General features: G+C 45.2%; 1 protein-coding gene across 1 annotated transcript in view; it reads right to left on the reverse strand.

The window, feature by feature from the left end:
• The window catches only part of LOC139262146 (prostate androgen-regulated mucin-like protein 1 homolog), a 47,471-nt gene extending 44,906 nt beyond the window's left edge, over positions 1-2,565 (reverse strand). Inside the window, exons 1-2 of the mRNA XM_070877292.1 lie at positions 2,074-2,565; positions 805-1,461 (exon numbers count right to left, since the gene is read on the reverse strand). Of these exons, the coding sequence (XP_070733393.1) occupies positions 805-1,461; positions 2,074-2,125 (709 nt within the window). The 5' untranslated portion in view covers positions 2,126-2,565. The remainder of the gene's footprint in view (positions 1-804; positions 1,462-2,073) is intronic.
• Positions 2,566-15,991: the final 13,426 nt, after the last annotated feature.

The following is a 15,991-nucleotide window of genomic DNA, read 5'->3' on the forward strand; positions in this document are numbered from 1 at the left end:
GAAGTTAGGAAATACTTCTAAACTTCTAAACACAAAGGGTGGTAGAATAACTCTTCCGCAAATAGCAATTGATCAATTGTTAATTTTAAATCTATGATTTTTATTAACCAAAGGTGTTAAGGGATATGTGCCCCATATATAGAGTTAGGTCATAGATCAGCCATGATCTCGTTGTATGGCGGAACAGGTTAAGGGAATATCTAACTAACGGCAGCCGCAGTTAGATGTCCTGCTGCAGCAAATTATGGCTCAATGTGTTTTAGAATCGACATGGTAGCAGGCCATACTATATTTAATGAAGATTAAAAAACCAGAATGAGCTATCAAACCCAAATCTTTCTTCATATTGGCATTTCATCATACCAGGAAGCACTGTGGTGAATATGCATTGTGCACTCTCTTAGGCCTCAATATCCTTCCTATAGTGTGCAACCCAATATTGCACACACAGTACTCTAACCGAGGTCTTCGTAAGGTTTTATATAAGCTGATCATTACTTCTTGGCTTTGATATTTTGTATCTTTTGAAATGAAGCCTAGAAAGCCATTTGCATTTTTACAGCCATATGGTTATTGAAGCAAGCTGCTTCCAATAGTTGTCCTTTTAACTGCACTCACATCACTGGCACTGTCCTGTCTCCCTGCCAGTTCTGCTCACTTTTTAAACAGAAATACACAAAACAGAGCCCAATGGAAACAGGCAAAGGTCACAGTAAATCTTTGTAATGATTTTACTTTTACAGGGAGTGCTGATGCACAGACTCCGAACCTACACGTCTTTGAAATAGTCGCATTAATTCTTACCTGCATTGCTTAGAGTCGCAATTTTCTTTTCCATACGGTTAGTTGAGAGACCAGTGCTTGGTAAGGAGGTTAGGCTCGAAGATGGCAAAATGGTGGTGGAAGCAGCAGGTACTGTAAAGGTGATAGCAGGGACTTTTACTGTGGTGACCTCTTTCTGCCCGGTGCCATTTGGAAGGGAAGTTGGTTCACTGCTTGTGAAAGAAGTATTGGTGGCAAAAGTATGAAGTGAAGTTGTCTGGGCCGTGCTATTTGTCAGCGGACTGTATGTTGTACTGGTTGCATTATCACTCTGAGAGGAGCTGTTTGTCATGTTGGGCGAGTAACTTGTCACCATGACTGAACTATTTGAAGTTATGTCGGGAGCTGGTGTGGATAACACGGTTGTAGCGCGTTGAGAAGTGTGGTTCAGTGGTGCAATGGGTAACACAGTGCTCGCTAGGTGACTTGTGTTTGTGAACATAGTTGGACTGAAGGAAGAGAGTGAAGAGTTTGTTTTTGCATCTGCTTTTGAATGGATTGCTGCTGTTGTGTTTTGCAAGTTTGTGGTGAGAGGCGTGGAGGAGCCAAAGGTGGTCGATGAATTGTCAGCTAGAAATGCAGTAGCGCTTGTTGCCGAATCTATTTGTGCTGATGTATGCGGAACCGAAACATTATTTGCTGGAAAGATAAAAGGGGACAGTTACTGGTGACTTAACACACATCTTGCATTTGAAAAAATTCACATTTGAAATTCCAGGACTACATTGTTAGTTTGAACCATAGACGCATCCTTATTCTGCCAGTTCCTCTGAGCCTCCTTTACGCTCATCTGAGACCATTGCTTGTTGTTCAGCGTCCGTAAATAAAGGCGCTCGCCCCGAGTATTTCAGCAAAAGTTCACATAAGGCTTTTGGCTGTACTGTATTTCCTAAGTATCCTGTTACACTGCAAGCGGGCATTAAACACGACTGCAAGGCGGACCACGAAATGACTGCACCCCCGACCAGAAAGATACATCGAAATTGATAACATTTTATGTGAATAATTATTTCCTTGTTCCAATAAATACGGCCTAGACTCACTGAGCAGGGCAAGTCTTCCCTGCTTGATATAAATGTTATATCATCTGACGAACAACTACAACTATTTTAAGAAAATGGCCATTAGCATATTCATTCATATTTCGCAAACAAATGGTTATATTACTGATAAATTCATCCATTAAACTGATAAATTTGTCCATTTGCTTAAATGTAATAGCAAATCAAAATGTAATAACTTTGTACTTACCTGAGGAAAAAATAAAGTGCTGACATAAAAGCAGCACGAAATTCGCCCACATTTTTTTTCGGAGATGGTTTAGGTCCCCAAAATCGATCCAGTCGTTCAATTAAAAAAAAACTTAAGACAAGGTGGTAAGATCTGAAATACAAGCGCTCAAATCTGCGACCATAGCTCCCTGAACAGAAATGGCACGAATACCGTGGTAAACAACGCAATCCATGTGAGCAGCGGCTGCCTCTGCCTGCAGCCGGAACTGAATGAGATCAAGCGAGGTTTGTGCCTGAAAGTCAGCGCAAAGTGGAGCGGTGCGTCAGCTGGAGGACAGACCCACCCGCACTGCAACCTCCAGCTCCCGTCAAAGATCAAAGATCGCGCCCGCTAGTACTGCAAGTGAAAGAAATATAAGGAGCAAACGCCAGGAACCCGCACTGGATACGAGTGCGACGGAGATTGTCAAACAAAAACCCACGAAACACTTTGGCAGCTGTTGGTAACCTGTTGCAGGGGGTGTGTCAATCCACTTGCGGATGTGCTGCGACGTTTTCTCGCGGATCTCCCCACCAACCGCGCAAAGCTGCTTGCCTGCACAACACAGCGCTGCACCAATCAGCGCAGCTCAGGCCGCGGGCAAGTCAGTGTCACGTTATTTACAGCGGCTGGAGTTAGCCGACCTGACAAAATTGGGTACCAGGCAGTTGCTAATTCGGGCTTTACTTACTCTCCAAGGCACGTTGTAACTTTAGTTTCCCCCACCACCTTTTCTTCTGGATCTGTACTCTCAACTGTTAAATCTCTAACTTCTTCCAGTTCTGATGAAAGGTCGTGGACCTGAAATGTTAAACGGGCTAAAAATTTGTTTGCCCCAGAAAGCGGGCACGGGGATTGCGACATGCAATCAAGCTGCGCCCGTTCCAAGTAATGTAGGTAGCACGCTAACTTTGTACTTGTTATGTCTTTAGATGCTCTGATAATAACCCCACAGAGGCAATGTGTTGTACTTGAACTATAGTGACCTTAGTTCTTTATTGATAACTCCAGAGTGAGGATCACACATGGTGGCCTGCCTTTTATACTAGGTCAGGCGCACCTGTACAGATAACTTACAAGTCTCCCACTGCAGGGCCCTCTGGTGGTACATCATGTGTTATGCTACCAGCAGTAAACATGTAGGATACATGACAGTGCTGCCTGCTGATGAGCATGGTTGCGGCATTTCCCCCCGTGCTGAACGCACTGCTGAGTGGCTGAACGCTCAGAAGGGGGCCCAGATTTGTGCGAGGCTAGACATTCGAGCCAAGGTGTCCCTGGAGATGGAGCACGCGGTGTCCACCGGTATGCTCGCGGCCTTCAATGAGAGATGGGCGCCGGAGGGACTGGAGTGCTTCACTTCACCCTCGCACACTTACCACTGCTGCAAGCCTCACACCCACATCTTACACCTTGCAAACACTGTTCGCTATTCAACCATGACAGGCATATCACCCAAACATATTGCACCACATTCACTGACACAGTTCCTTTCTCTTGCATGGCAAGATGACTCACAACCGGCGCCAGCAGGACCTAACCGTGGGGGACAGGCGCACTAGCATAACTTGACCCCAATGGAGGAGACGGTGCTGGCCATTATCGCTGAGCCCGTTGCCAGCAGCGGGGCAGAAAGAATACAAGATGCAAGAATTCGTTTGCTGAGGATACAAAGATGGGTGGAAAAGCAAATTGTGAGGAGGACACAAAAAATCTGCAACGGGATATAGACAGGCTAAGTGAATGGGCAAAAATTTGGCAGATGGAGTATAATGTGGGAAAATGTGAGGTTATCCACTTTGGCAGAAAACATAGAAAAGCAAATTATAATTTAAATGGAGAAAAATTGCAAAGTGCTGCAGTACAGAGAGACCTGGGGATCCTTGTGCATGAAACACAAAAAGTTAGTATGCAGGTACAGCAAGTAATCAGGAAGGCAAATGGAATATTGGCTTTTATTGCAAGGGGGATAGAGTATAAAAGCAGATAAGTCCTGCTACAACTGTACACGGTATTAGTGAGGCCACACCTGGAGTACTGCGCGCAGTTTTGATCTCTGTATTTATGGAAAGATATACTTGCATTGGAGGCGGTTCAGAGAAGGCTCACTGGGTTGATTCTGGAGATGAGGGGGGTTGACTTATCAAGATCGGTTGAGTAGGTTGGACCTATACTCATTGCAGTTCAGAAGAATGAGAGGTGATCTTATCAAAACATATAAGATAAGGGTGGATAAAGGGGAACAAATGGATGCAGTGTATTTGGACTTCCAGAAGGCATTTGACAAGGTGCCACATAGAAACATAGAAATTAGGTGCAACAGCAGGCCATTCAGCCCTTTGAGCCTGCACCGCCATTCAATAAGATCATGGCTGATCATTCAACCTCAGTACCCCTTTCCTGCTTTCTCTCCATACCCCTTGATCCCTTTGGCTGTAAGGGCCATATCTAACTCCTTTTTGAATATATCGAATGAACTGGCCTCAACAACTTTCTGCGGTAGAAAATTCCACAGGTTAACCATTCTCTGAGTGAAGAAGTTTCTCCTCATCTTAGTCAAAAATGGCTTACCCCTTATTCTTAGACTGTGACTCCTGGTTCTGGAACTCCCCAGCAACGGGAACATTCTTCGTGCCTCTAACCTGTCCGATCCCGTCAGAATTTTATATGTTTCTATGAAATCCCCTCTATTCTTCTAAACTCCAGTGGATACAAGCCCAGCTGATCCAGTCTCTCCTCATATGTCAGTCCTGCCATCCCGGGAATCAATCTGGTGAACCTTTGCTGTACTCCCTCAATAGCAAGAACGTCCTTCCTCAGATTAGGAAACCAAAACTGAACACAATATTCCAGGTGTGGCCTCACCAAGGCTGTGTACAACTGCAGTAAGACCTCCCTGCTCCTATACTCAAATTCTCTAGCTATGAAGGCCAACATGCCATTTGCATTCTTCACCGCCTGCTGTACCTGCACGCCAAACTTCAATGACTGATGTACCATGACACACAGGTCCCGTTGCACCTCCCCTTTTCCTAATCTGTCACATTTCAGATAATATTCTGTCTTTCTGCTTTTGCCACCAAAGTGGATAACCTCACATTTATCCACATTATACTGCATCTGCCATGCATTTGCCCACTCACCTAACCTGTCCAAGTCACTCTGCAGCCTCTTAGCATCCTCCCCACAGCTCACACTGCCAACCAGCTTAGTGTCATCTGCAAACTTGGAGATATTACATTCAGTTCCCTCATCTGAATCATTGATGTATATTGTAAAGAGCTGGGGTCCCAGCACTGAACCCTACGGCACCCCACTGACCACTGCCTGCCATTCTGAAAAGGACCTGTTTATTTCGATTCTCTGCTTCCTGTCTGCCAACCAGTTCTCTATCCATGTCAATACATTACCCCCAATACCATGTGCTTTAATTTTGCACACTAATCTCTAGTGTGGGACTTTGTCAAAAGCCTTTTGAAAGTCCAAATACACCACAGCCACTGGTTCTCCCTTGTCCACTCTACTAGTTACATACTCAAAAAATTCTAGAAGATTTGTCAAGCATGATTTCCCTTTCATAAATCCATGCTGACTTGGACCGATCCTGTTACTGCTTTCCAAATGCACTGCTATTTCATCTTTACTAATTGATTCCAACATTTTCCCCACCACCGATGCCAGGCTAACCGGTCTATAATTCCCTGTTTTTTCTCCTTCCTTTTTTAAAAAGTGGGGTTACATTAGCTACCCTCCAGTCCATAGGAACTGATCCAGAGTCAATAGAATGTTGGAAAATGATCACCAATGCATCCACTATTTCTAGGGCACTTCCTTAAGTACTCTGGGATGCAGCCTATTAGGCCCTGGGGATTTATCGGCCTTCAATCCCATCAATTTCTTTAACACAATTTCTTGACTAATAAGGACATAAAAGGTTACTGCACAAGATAAAAGATCACGGGGTTGGGCGTAATATATTGGTATGGATAGAGGATTGGCTAATGAACAGAAAACAGAAAGTAGGGATAAATGAATCATTCTTGGGTTGGCAATCAGTGGGGTGCTGCAGGGATCGGTGCTGAGACCCCAACTATTTACAATCTATATTAATGACTTGGAAGAAGGGACTGAGTGTAACGTAACCAAGTTTGCTGATAATACAAAGATGGGAGGAAAAGCAATGTATGAGGAGGACACACAAAATCTGCAAAAGGACATATATAGGCTAAGTGAGTGTGCAAAAATTTGGCATATGGAGTATAATGTTGGAAAATATGAGGTCATGCACTTTGGCAGAAAAAAATCAAAGAGCAAGTTATTATTTAAATGGAGAAAGATTGCAAAGTGCTGCAGTACAGCGTGACCTGGGGGTACTTGTGCATGCAACACAGAAGGATATTATGCAGGTACAGCAAGTGATCAGGAAGGCCAATGGAATTTTGGCCTTTATTGCAAAGGGGATGGAGTATAAAAGCAGGGAAATCCTGCTGCAGTTGTACCGGATATTGGTGAAGCCAGACCTGGAATACTACGTGCAGTTTTGGTTTCCATATTTATGAAAGGATATACTTGCTTTGGAGGCAGTTCAGAGAAGGTTCACAGGTTGATTCCAGAGATAGGGTTGACTTATGAGGAAAGGTTGAATAGGTTGAGCCTCTACTCATTGGAATTCAGAAGAATGAGAGGTGATCTTATTAAAACGTATAAGATTATGAGGGGGCTTGACAAGGTGGATGCAGAGAGGATGTTTCCGCTGATAGGGGAGACTAGAACTAGAGGTCATAATCTTAGAATAAGGGGCTGCCCATTTAAAACAGAGATGAGGAGAAATTTCTTCTCTCAGAGAGTTGTAAATCTGTGGAATTCGCTGCCTCAGAGAGCTGTGGAAGCTGGGACATTGAATAAATTTAAGACAGAAATAGACAGTTTCTTAAACGATAAGGGAATACGGGGTTATGGAGAGCGGACAGGGAAGTGGACCTGAGTCCATGATCGGATCAGCCATGATCGTATTAAATAGCGGAGCAGACTCGAGGGGCCGTATGGCCTTCTCCTGCTCCTATTTCTTATGTTCTTATGTTCTTATAATGAGTGGGCTCAACAAGGTGGATGCAGAGAGGATATTTCAACTCATAGGGGAAACTAAAACTAGAGGACATAGTCTCAGAATGAGGGGCCGCCCATTTAAAACTGAGATGAGGAGGAATTTCTTCTCTCGGAGGGTTGTAAATCTATAGAATTCTCTGCCCCAGAAAGCTGTGGAGGCAGGGTCATTGAATATATTTAAGGCTGCAATAGATAGATTTTTGAGCGATAAGGGAATAAAGGATTATGGGGAGCGGGCAGGGAAGTGGAGCTGAGTCCGTGATCAGCTCAGCCATGATCTTATTAAATGGCGGAGCAGGCTCAAGGGGGCAGGTGGCCTACTCCTGCTCCTATTTCTTATGTTCTTATGCCGGTATTCTCATATGTAACCCATCTTTTCACATCCCACTTCCCCCTCATCGCACAATCTTGCCTGGTTTACAAGCTGCACATGGTGCAGGCATGCACCTCTTGCTTCACCCCCTCCCCCCATCCCCTCACCACAACCTTACCCTTGTGCCTTTCAGAAAGCCAAGAACTCCCACATGGCTAGGCACTGGTGGAGGAGCACAAAATCGAAGAACGCCAAGGGATGAAGACACAGCACCATCACTCGATTTAACACCTGCAGGCACCAGCTCATACTGGCACTCTGGTAGTTTAGAAGTTAGGTATAGAGGCAGGAACTACATGTGGTGAGACACTGCGCATGAGTGGCCTGCAGCCAGGGAAGGGGGAAGCGGTAGCACAGTTACCAGCTCCCCTGAGGGCGAGGTCGTACAAGTATTCTGCTGCTGAGGACCTCGATGGGTCAGCCTACTGAAGAATACTAATCGGTATGCACAATAAAATGCTTGATGCTTTGCTAGGCCTGCCAAAAGCTTGAGTGCAATGTCAAGGGACATGAGAAGACTGGCACCAATTTGGCACAGGGCTTTGCGCAGAGCTTGGAGCCCATGAATTCCAGCATGGAAGTGATAAGTAATTCCACTGGCGCACTTATAGACCAACGATGATGTAACGTCTGATGGCCGATATCTCAGCTTCCATTGCAGCACAAGCAGAAGCCACCCAATGTCTGGGTGCTGCAGTAGAAGCTCAGACTTCTGTCATGCAAGCTCCAATTCCTCTCATGCAGGCTCAACTTACTGCCACGTAAGCTCAGACTGCTGCCATCGTGGCTGCGTTTACCAGTGTGGAAAGGGACTTGCAGGGCATCACACCAGTACATCCCTGTTTGGCGTAAAAATAAAACGGGGAAGGTGGCTCAACCGTGGCTAACAAGGGAAATTAGGGATAGTGTTAAATCCAAGGAAGAGGTATATAAATTGGCCAGAAAAAGCAGCAAACCTGAGGACTGGGAGAAATTTAGAATTCAGCAGAGGAGGACAAAGGGTTTAATTAGGAGGGGGAAAATAGAGTATGAGAGTAAGCTTGCAGGGAACATAAAAAGTGACTGCAAAAGCTTCTATAGATGTGAAGCGAAAAAGATTAGTGAAGACAAATGTAGGTCCATTGTAGTCAGAATCAGGTGAATTTATAATGGGGAACAAAGAAATGGCAGACCAATTGAACAAATATATTTGTTCTGTCTTCACTAAGGAAGACACAAATAACCTTCCGGAAATACTAGGGGACTGAGGGTCTAGCGAGAAGGAGGAACTGAAGGAAATTCTTATTAGTCAGGAAATTGTGTTAGGGAAATTGATGGGACTGAAGGCCGATAAATCCCCAGAGCCTGATAGTCTGCATCCCAGAGTACTTAAGGAAGTGGCCCTAGAAATAGTGGATGCATTGGTGATCATTTTCCAACATTCTATGGACTCTGGATCAGTTCCTATGGATTGGAGGGTAGCTAATGTAACCCCACTTTTTAAGAAGCAAGGGAGTGAGGAAACGGAATTATAGACCGGTTAGCCTGATATCGGTAGTGGGGGAAATGTTGGAATCAATTATTAAAGCTGTAATAGCAGCGCATTTGGAAAGCAGTGACAGGATCGGTCCAAGTCAGCATGGAAATCATGCTTGACAAATCCTCTGGAATTTTTTGAGGATGTAACTAGTAGAGAGGACAAGGGAAAACCAGTGGATGTGGTATATTTGGACTTTCAAAAGGCTCTTGACAAGGTCCCACACAAGAGATTAGTGTGCAAAATTAAAGCACATGGTATTGGGGGTAATGTATTCACGTGGATAGAGAAATGGTTGGCAGACAGGAAGCAAAGAGTAGGAATAAACGGGTCCTTTTCAGAATGGCAGGAAGTGACTAGTGGGGTACCGCAAGGTTCAGTGCTGGGACCCCAGCTATTTACAATATACACTAATGATTTAGACGAAGGAATTGGATGTAATATCTCCAAGTTTGCAGATGACACTAAGCTAGATGGCAGTGTGAGCTGTGAGGAGGATGCTAAGAGGCTGCAGAGTGACTTGGACAGGTTAAGTGAGTAGGCAAATGCATGGAAGATGCAGTTTAATGTAGATAAATGTGAGGTTATCCACTTTGGTGGCAAAAACGGGAAGGCAAATATTATCTGAATGGTGACAGTTTAGGAAAAGGGGAGGTGCAATGAGACCTGGGTGTCATAGTACATCAGTCATTGAAAGTTGGCATGCAGGTACAGCAGGCAGTGAAGAAGGCAAATGGCATGTTGGCCTTCATAGCTAGAGGATTTGAGTATAGGAGCAGGGAGGTCTTACGGCAGTTGCACAGTGCCTCGGTGAGGCCACACCTTGAATATTGGGTACAGTTTTAGTCTCCTAATCTGAGGAAGGACATTCTTGTTATTGAGGGAGTGCAGCGAAGGTTCACCAGGCTGTTTAACGGGATGGCAGGACTGACATATGAAGAAAGACTGGGTCGACTAGGCTTATATTCACTGGAATTTAGAAGAATGAGAGGGGATCTCATAGAAACATATAAAATTCTGACAGGATTGGACAGGTTAGATGCAGGAAGAATGTTCCCGATGTTGGGGAAGTCCAGAACCAGGGGTCACAGTCGAAGGGTAAGGGGTAAGCCATTTAGGACCGAGATGAGGAGAAACTTCTTCACTCAGAGAATTGTGAACCTGTGGAATTCTCTACCACAGAAAGTTGTTGAGGCCAGTTCATTAGATATATTCAAAAGGGAGTTAGATGTGGCCCTTACGGCTAAAGGGTTCAAGGGATATGGAGAGAAAGCAGGAATGGGGTACTAAAGTTGCAAAAATGATCAGCCATGATCATATTGAATGGTGGTGCAGGCACGAAGGGCCGAATGGCCTACTCTTACACCTATTTTCTATGTTTCTATGTTTCCAGCAATCTGTGCTCCAACAGATTACTAGGAATGCTGAGGCGCCGCCCCAGGGGAGTGGCATGGTTCTGTGGAGCACAAACCTGCATTCCTCTCTCAGGATCACAGCATTCATCCTCCTAGCTCTGCCACTCTGCCAGTGCCCTTGCTGTTGCCTGTCAGCCAATCACCCCAGACTGCTGCCCATGCCAAAGCGGTACAGTCTTCAATAATAGAAAATTCTGGAAATCTCAGCAGGTCAGGAAGCATCAGTGGAGAGGAAGTAGATTTAACGTTTCGGGTCAATGACCCTTCGTCAGAACTGGATAGTTTTCGAAAAGAACAGATTCTTAACAACCTTTGGTACAGTCTTCAGCTGGGCCTTGTAGGTACAAAGCTGCTCAAGGTCATCCTGCAAGGCCATCTGCAGTCTCCCCCACTGAAAGTCAGCAGACTTTCACCAGCCATGCTCCAGCCACTAGGGTAGCACTTCATAGAAGCACTAGGACAGTCAATTTCTCATGAAAGACAGGCACTAAGAGGCACTTGGGTGATCAGTTGACTTTGTTATGTAATATTGGATGAATTTATATATAAAGTTTGATTGGAATGTTTCTTTTGTGGTGGTTTTTATTTTAGCATTATGGCCAAGAAGACACTGTGATGATCAGTAACAGAGGGAATGTAAGGTGTGGGACTATTTTTGAATGGGGAATTGAGGTTAAGTTCACTGATACCACAGTTGGATGAGTTGATCACGGACAGCCAGGCAGAAAGGTGTTGTCTGGGTTGCCTCCTCCCTTCTGCTGCCTCTTCTTCCTCCTCCTTCTCTTCTGCTTCCTCCTCCTCCTCAGCTGGTTGCCGTATGCTGGTGGCAAGGGCTGTGCTCTCATGATGGTGAGGTTGTGGAGCAGGCAGCAGACCATTTCAAATCTTGAGACGTGCTCTGCTGAGTACTGCAGGGCTCCACCAGAGCAGTCCAGGCAGCGGAAGGATTGTTTAAGGACGCCAATGGTCTGCTCTATCAGATTCTGTGTAGCAGCATGGCTTTCATTATATGCATGCTGCATGGGTTGTGTGCATGAGTTGCACAGCTAAGTCATGAGCCAGATAGTTTTTGTCACCCAAAATCCTAACCCTCTGGTTTGTCGTGGTGGCTCAAAGACTGAGGGAACAGTGGACTGGCGCCGAATAAAAGGTATAAAAATGGACATGTTGGGACAGTCCGGAGTGAGAACCCGGGACCAACATTCGACAGAAGCAGGGACCAGGAAGCGACCCTTGAAGGAACAGTGTCAGGACCGGATTGATCACCTGGAACGTACTGGGTAACTATGAGAGTGTGTTGAGTTAAACAGAGTTAGTATTTTGAGTGGAAAGGAACACCCTTTGGAATGCCTTTCTGCAGAGTTAAACAGAGTCAAATAGAGTATAAGTAGTGAATCTTATACTTCTTTTGTATTGAGTAACTATAGAGTATAAGTGGTGAGTCTTGTACTTTTCCTGTATCAAAGAATTATAGAGTATAAGTAGTGAGTCTTGTACTTTTCCTGTATTAAACAAACATTAACGATACTATCATTTGTCTGGTGTGTAATTTGGTATTTGACTCAGGAACCGTCGCAGGCAACTACTAGTCACACGACTAGTGAAATTGCCACTTGCGCAACAAGACCATGTGTCGCGAACATGACATTGAGATTATGGTTGCTGTGGACGTATTGGATGACATGATTATGTATTCTATCCACTTCGAATAAGCATCCACCACCTCTAAAAGCATCTTGCCCAGGAAGGGATCTGCAAAATCTACATGGATCCTGGACCAAGGTTTGGATGGCCATGACCACAGACTCAGCGGCGATTCAGCTGGTGCTTTGCTGAGCTGCATGCAGGTGTTGCACTGATGCACGCATGCTTCCTGCTCAGAATCAATTCCTGGCCACCATACATGGGACCTGGCGATGACCTTCATCATCACTATACCAGGATGTGTGCTGAGTAACTCATGCACAAACTTCTCTCTCCCTTTCTTAGGCATTACAACTCGATTGCCCCACAATATGCAATCTGCTTGAATAGACAGTTCGTCTTTGCGACGAATGTACGGTTTGGCCTCCTTGCATATTTGCTTAGGTATGGCAGATCAATCCTCTTTGAGGATGCAACCCTTTACCACTGATAATATCGGGTCCTGGCTGGTCCAGGTCTTAACTTGTTGAGCCGTAAGAGGGTTACCTTCACTCTCAAAAGCATCCATGATTAACATTAAATCGGCCGATTGTGGCATTTCCATCTCCTATATGGGCAATGGCATCCAGCTCAAAGCATCAGCACAATTCTCTGTGCCAGGTCTGTGGCGAATGACAAAATCATAGGCAGATAATGTCAGCACCCACCTTTGGATGCAGGATAAAGCGTTGGTATTGATACCTTTGCTCTCGGAAAACAACAAAATGAGTGGCTTGTGATCGGTCTCTAATTCAAACCTCAGACCGAACAGGTAATGGTGCATCTTTTTAATACTGTACACACACACTAAAGCTTCTTTTTCTACCATACTGTAGGCTCTTTCTGCTTTAGACAAACTTTTGGATGCATACGCGACAGGTTGAAGTTTCCCCGACTCATTGGCTTGTTGAAACATGCAACCGATTCCATATGACGATGCGTCACAGGCCAAAACTAAATGTTTATATGGGTCATAATGTACCAGCAGCTTGTTTGAGCAAAGCAGATTGGTGGCTTTCTCGAAAGCTCTGTCTTGCAATGCGCCCCACACCCAGTTGTTGCCTTTTCTCAATAGCATGTGCAGTGGTTCAAGTAAGGTGCTCAATTTAGCTAGGAAGTTACCAAAGTAGTTGAGTAGACCCAGGAACGAACGCAGCTCCGTAATGTACTGCGGCTTGGATGCATTCTTGATGGCTTTGGTTTTCACATCAGTAGGTCTGATGCCATCAGCGACGATTTTCCTCCCGAGGAATTCGACCTCCGGTGCCATGAAGACGCACTTCGAGCGTTTCAGTCTGAGCCTCACTCTGTCCAAATGCAATAGAACCTCTTCCAGGTTGTTCAGATGTTCCTTGGAGTCACGACCGGTGATCAGGATGTCATCTTGAAAACACAACGGTTCTGGGAACGGACTTCAGTAGACTTTCCATATAATATTGCTGCAGCTGAGCGAATTCCAAACAGGCACCTGTGGTAAATAAACTGTGCGTGTTAATGCACGTAAGTCTCTTCGATGTCTTGACCAACTCCTGTGTCATATAGACCGATGTCAAGTCCAGTTTTGTGAATGACTTCCCTCCGGCTAGCGGTGCAAACAAGTCATCGGCATTCGGTAACGGGTACTGATCTTGTTTCGAAACCCTGTTGATCGTAGCCTTGTAGTCTCCATAGATTTTGACTGTGCCATCACTTTTCAGCACAGGAACAATGGGGCTGGCCCATTCATTAAATTCAACCGGTGATATGATCCCTTCACGCTGGAGTCTGTCCCGTTCAATTTTGACCTTCTCCCTCATCATATACGGCACTGCCAGAGCTTTATGATAGCAGGGTCTTGCATCTGAGTCCACGTGGATCTACACCTTGGCTCCCATGAAGTTGCCGATACCCAGTTCAAACAGCGACGGGAACTTGCTCAATACTTGGGCACATGTATCTTCCTCCATTGACAACGCCTTATGGCGTTCCAGTCGAATCTGATTTTCTCCAACAAGCTCCTGTTGAGCAGCGTTGGGCCATTGCCTGGAACAATCCACAGCGGTAACTCATGAACCGCACCATTATACGACACGTTAATTTGTGCACTGCCAATCAGTTCTTTGGTGTATGTGCGCAGCTTGACGTTAACAGGGCTCAGCCTGGGCCTCACAGTCTTCGTATCCCACAGCTTATTAAATGCCCGCTCATTCATGATCGATTGACTCGCCCCTGTGTTCAGTTCCATTGATACAGGAATCCCGTTAAACGTCATGTTAATTAAAATTGGTTTATTCTTGGTTATGAAAGAGTACAGTCCATACACTTCCTCCTCTGGCATCTCAGATTGCGTATCCGGATCCGCACTAGTCTGACTCTCATTCTCCACGTGGTGTGTCGCAGCTCACTTGCTCATCTGCAGACACTTGCACTGGAGATGCCCCACTCTCAGACTGCCTTTGCAACTATATTGCTTAAATCGTCACTGCTGGTGCCTATGATTTCCCCCACAACGCCAACACGGAAAGTCGGATATATTCCCGCTGGCGGACTTTGGGCAGCCACAGGTTTCGCGAACGCAGCCAGATAGGCCCTGCCATGTGCCACTCTGCCAAACGCAGAATCAATCGCATTTACAGTTCTTGCTGAGGTGTGGTTCTTCACCGATATTTGCTTTAAACTCCTGTCCATCGTCATACATGATTGAGCGATCTGGATGGTCCTTTTTAAATCCAACTCCTCCACCGCCAGAAGTTTGCGCAGGATCACCTCGTGGTTGATAGCGATAACAAAGAAGTCCCGCAGCATGTCTGCTAACATCGTCCTGAACTTGCATGTTCCCGCTCGACGTCTCAGGCCAGCAACAAAATCTGCCGCGCTCTGGCCCTCCGATTGAACGTCTGTATAAAACCTGTATCTCGAGATGATGATGCCATCGTCTGGCTTGAGGTGCTCCCGTACCAATGTACACAACTCCTTGTACGTTTTCTCTCTTGGATCACTCGGCATGAGTAGATTCTTTATCAGACCGTAGATCTTTGAACCACACACAGTGAGGAACACGGCCCGGCGCCGATCTGCATCGTCGACCCCCTTCATTTTGTTGGCCATGAAGTACTGGTTCAAATGGCTCAAAGTCTGCCCAATTTTCTCCCTCCACGAATCGCTCTAAAAATCCAATAGTGCTCATTTTGCAAACAAAGGTTCTTGTATTCTCGTCGCCAAATGTTATGTATGCAATAAAGGTACAAACTGAGTACTGTTTAACTAAGCAAGCTACAACCTTGCTTCTGCTTTATTATGGCCCAAAGTGCCTGACTCACAAAATGGCTGGCCTTTTATACCCGAACAGCACCATGTGCGTGCTGCTCAATGGCCTCCAACAATGACACCATCTGGTGACTACAAACGGCATGTACATACATGACAAATTCCCTCTGTAAAACCATCTACCTCTCCATCTCCCTTTCCTCCTTTAAGACCCTCCTCAAAACCCATCTCTTTGACTAAGCTTTTGGCCACCCCTCATAATAACTTCTTTGGCTTGACACCCATGTTATTCCTTGCGCCTTTGTGAAGCATCTTGGGTTGTTATATTTCATTAAAGGCGCTATATAAATGTACGGTGTTGTGGTTGTTGGCGGTGATGACTCCATAAGTATTAACCTTTCATTTTTTGGATAACCTTGATTTGACCCTGTGGACTTTTAACTTGCAATAGTTATAGCCTCTTCAAAGAACAGAGAAATGTCACTAATTCAACATGCTAGAATGTTGATTATTAATTTCCATTAGTAATGAGGAAAGTATTCAAAAACAATCTTATAA

This window comes from Pristiophorus japonicus, chromosome 4 (assembly GCF_044704955.1).
Source record: "Pristiophorus japonicus isolate sPriJap1 chromosome 4, sPriJap1.hap1, whole genome shotgun sequence".
NCBI classification, from domain to species: Eukaryota; Metazoa; Chordata; class Chondrichthyes; family Pristiophoridae; genus Pristiophorus; species Pristiophorus japonicus.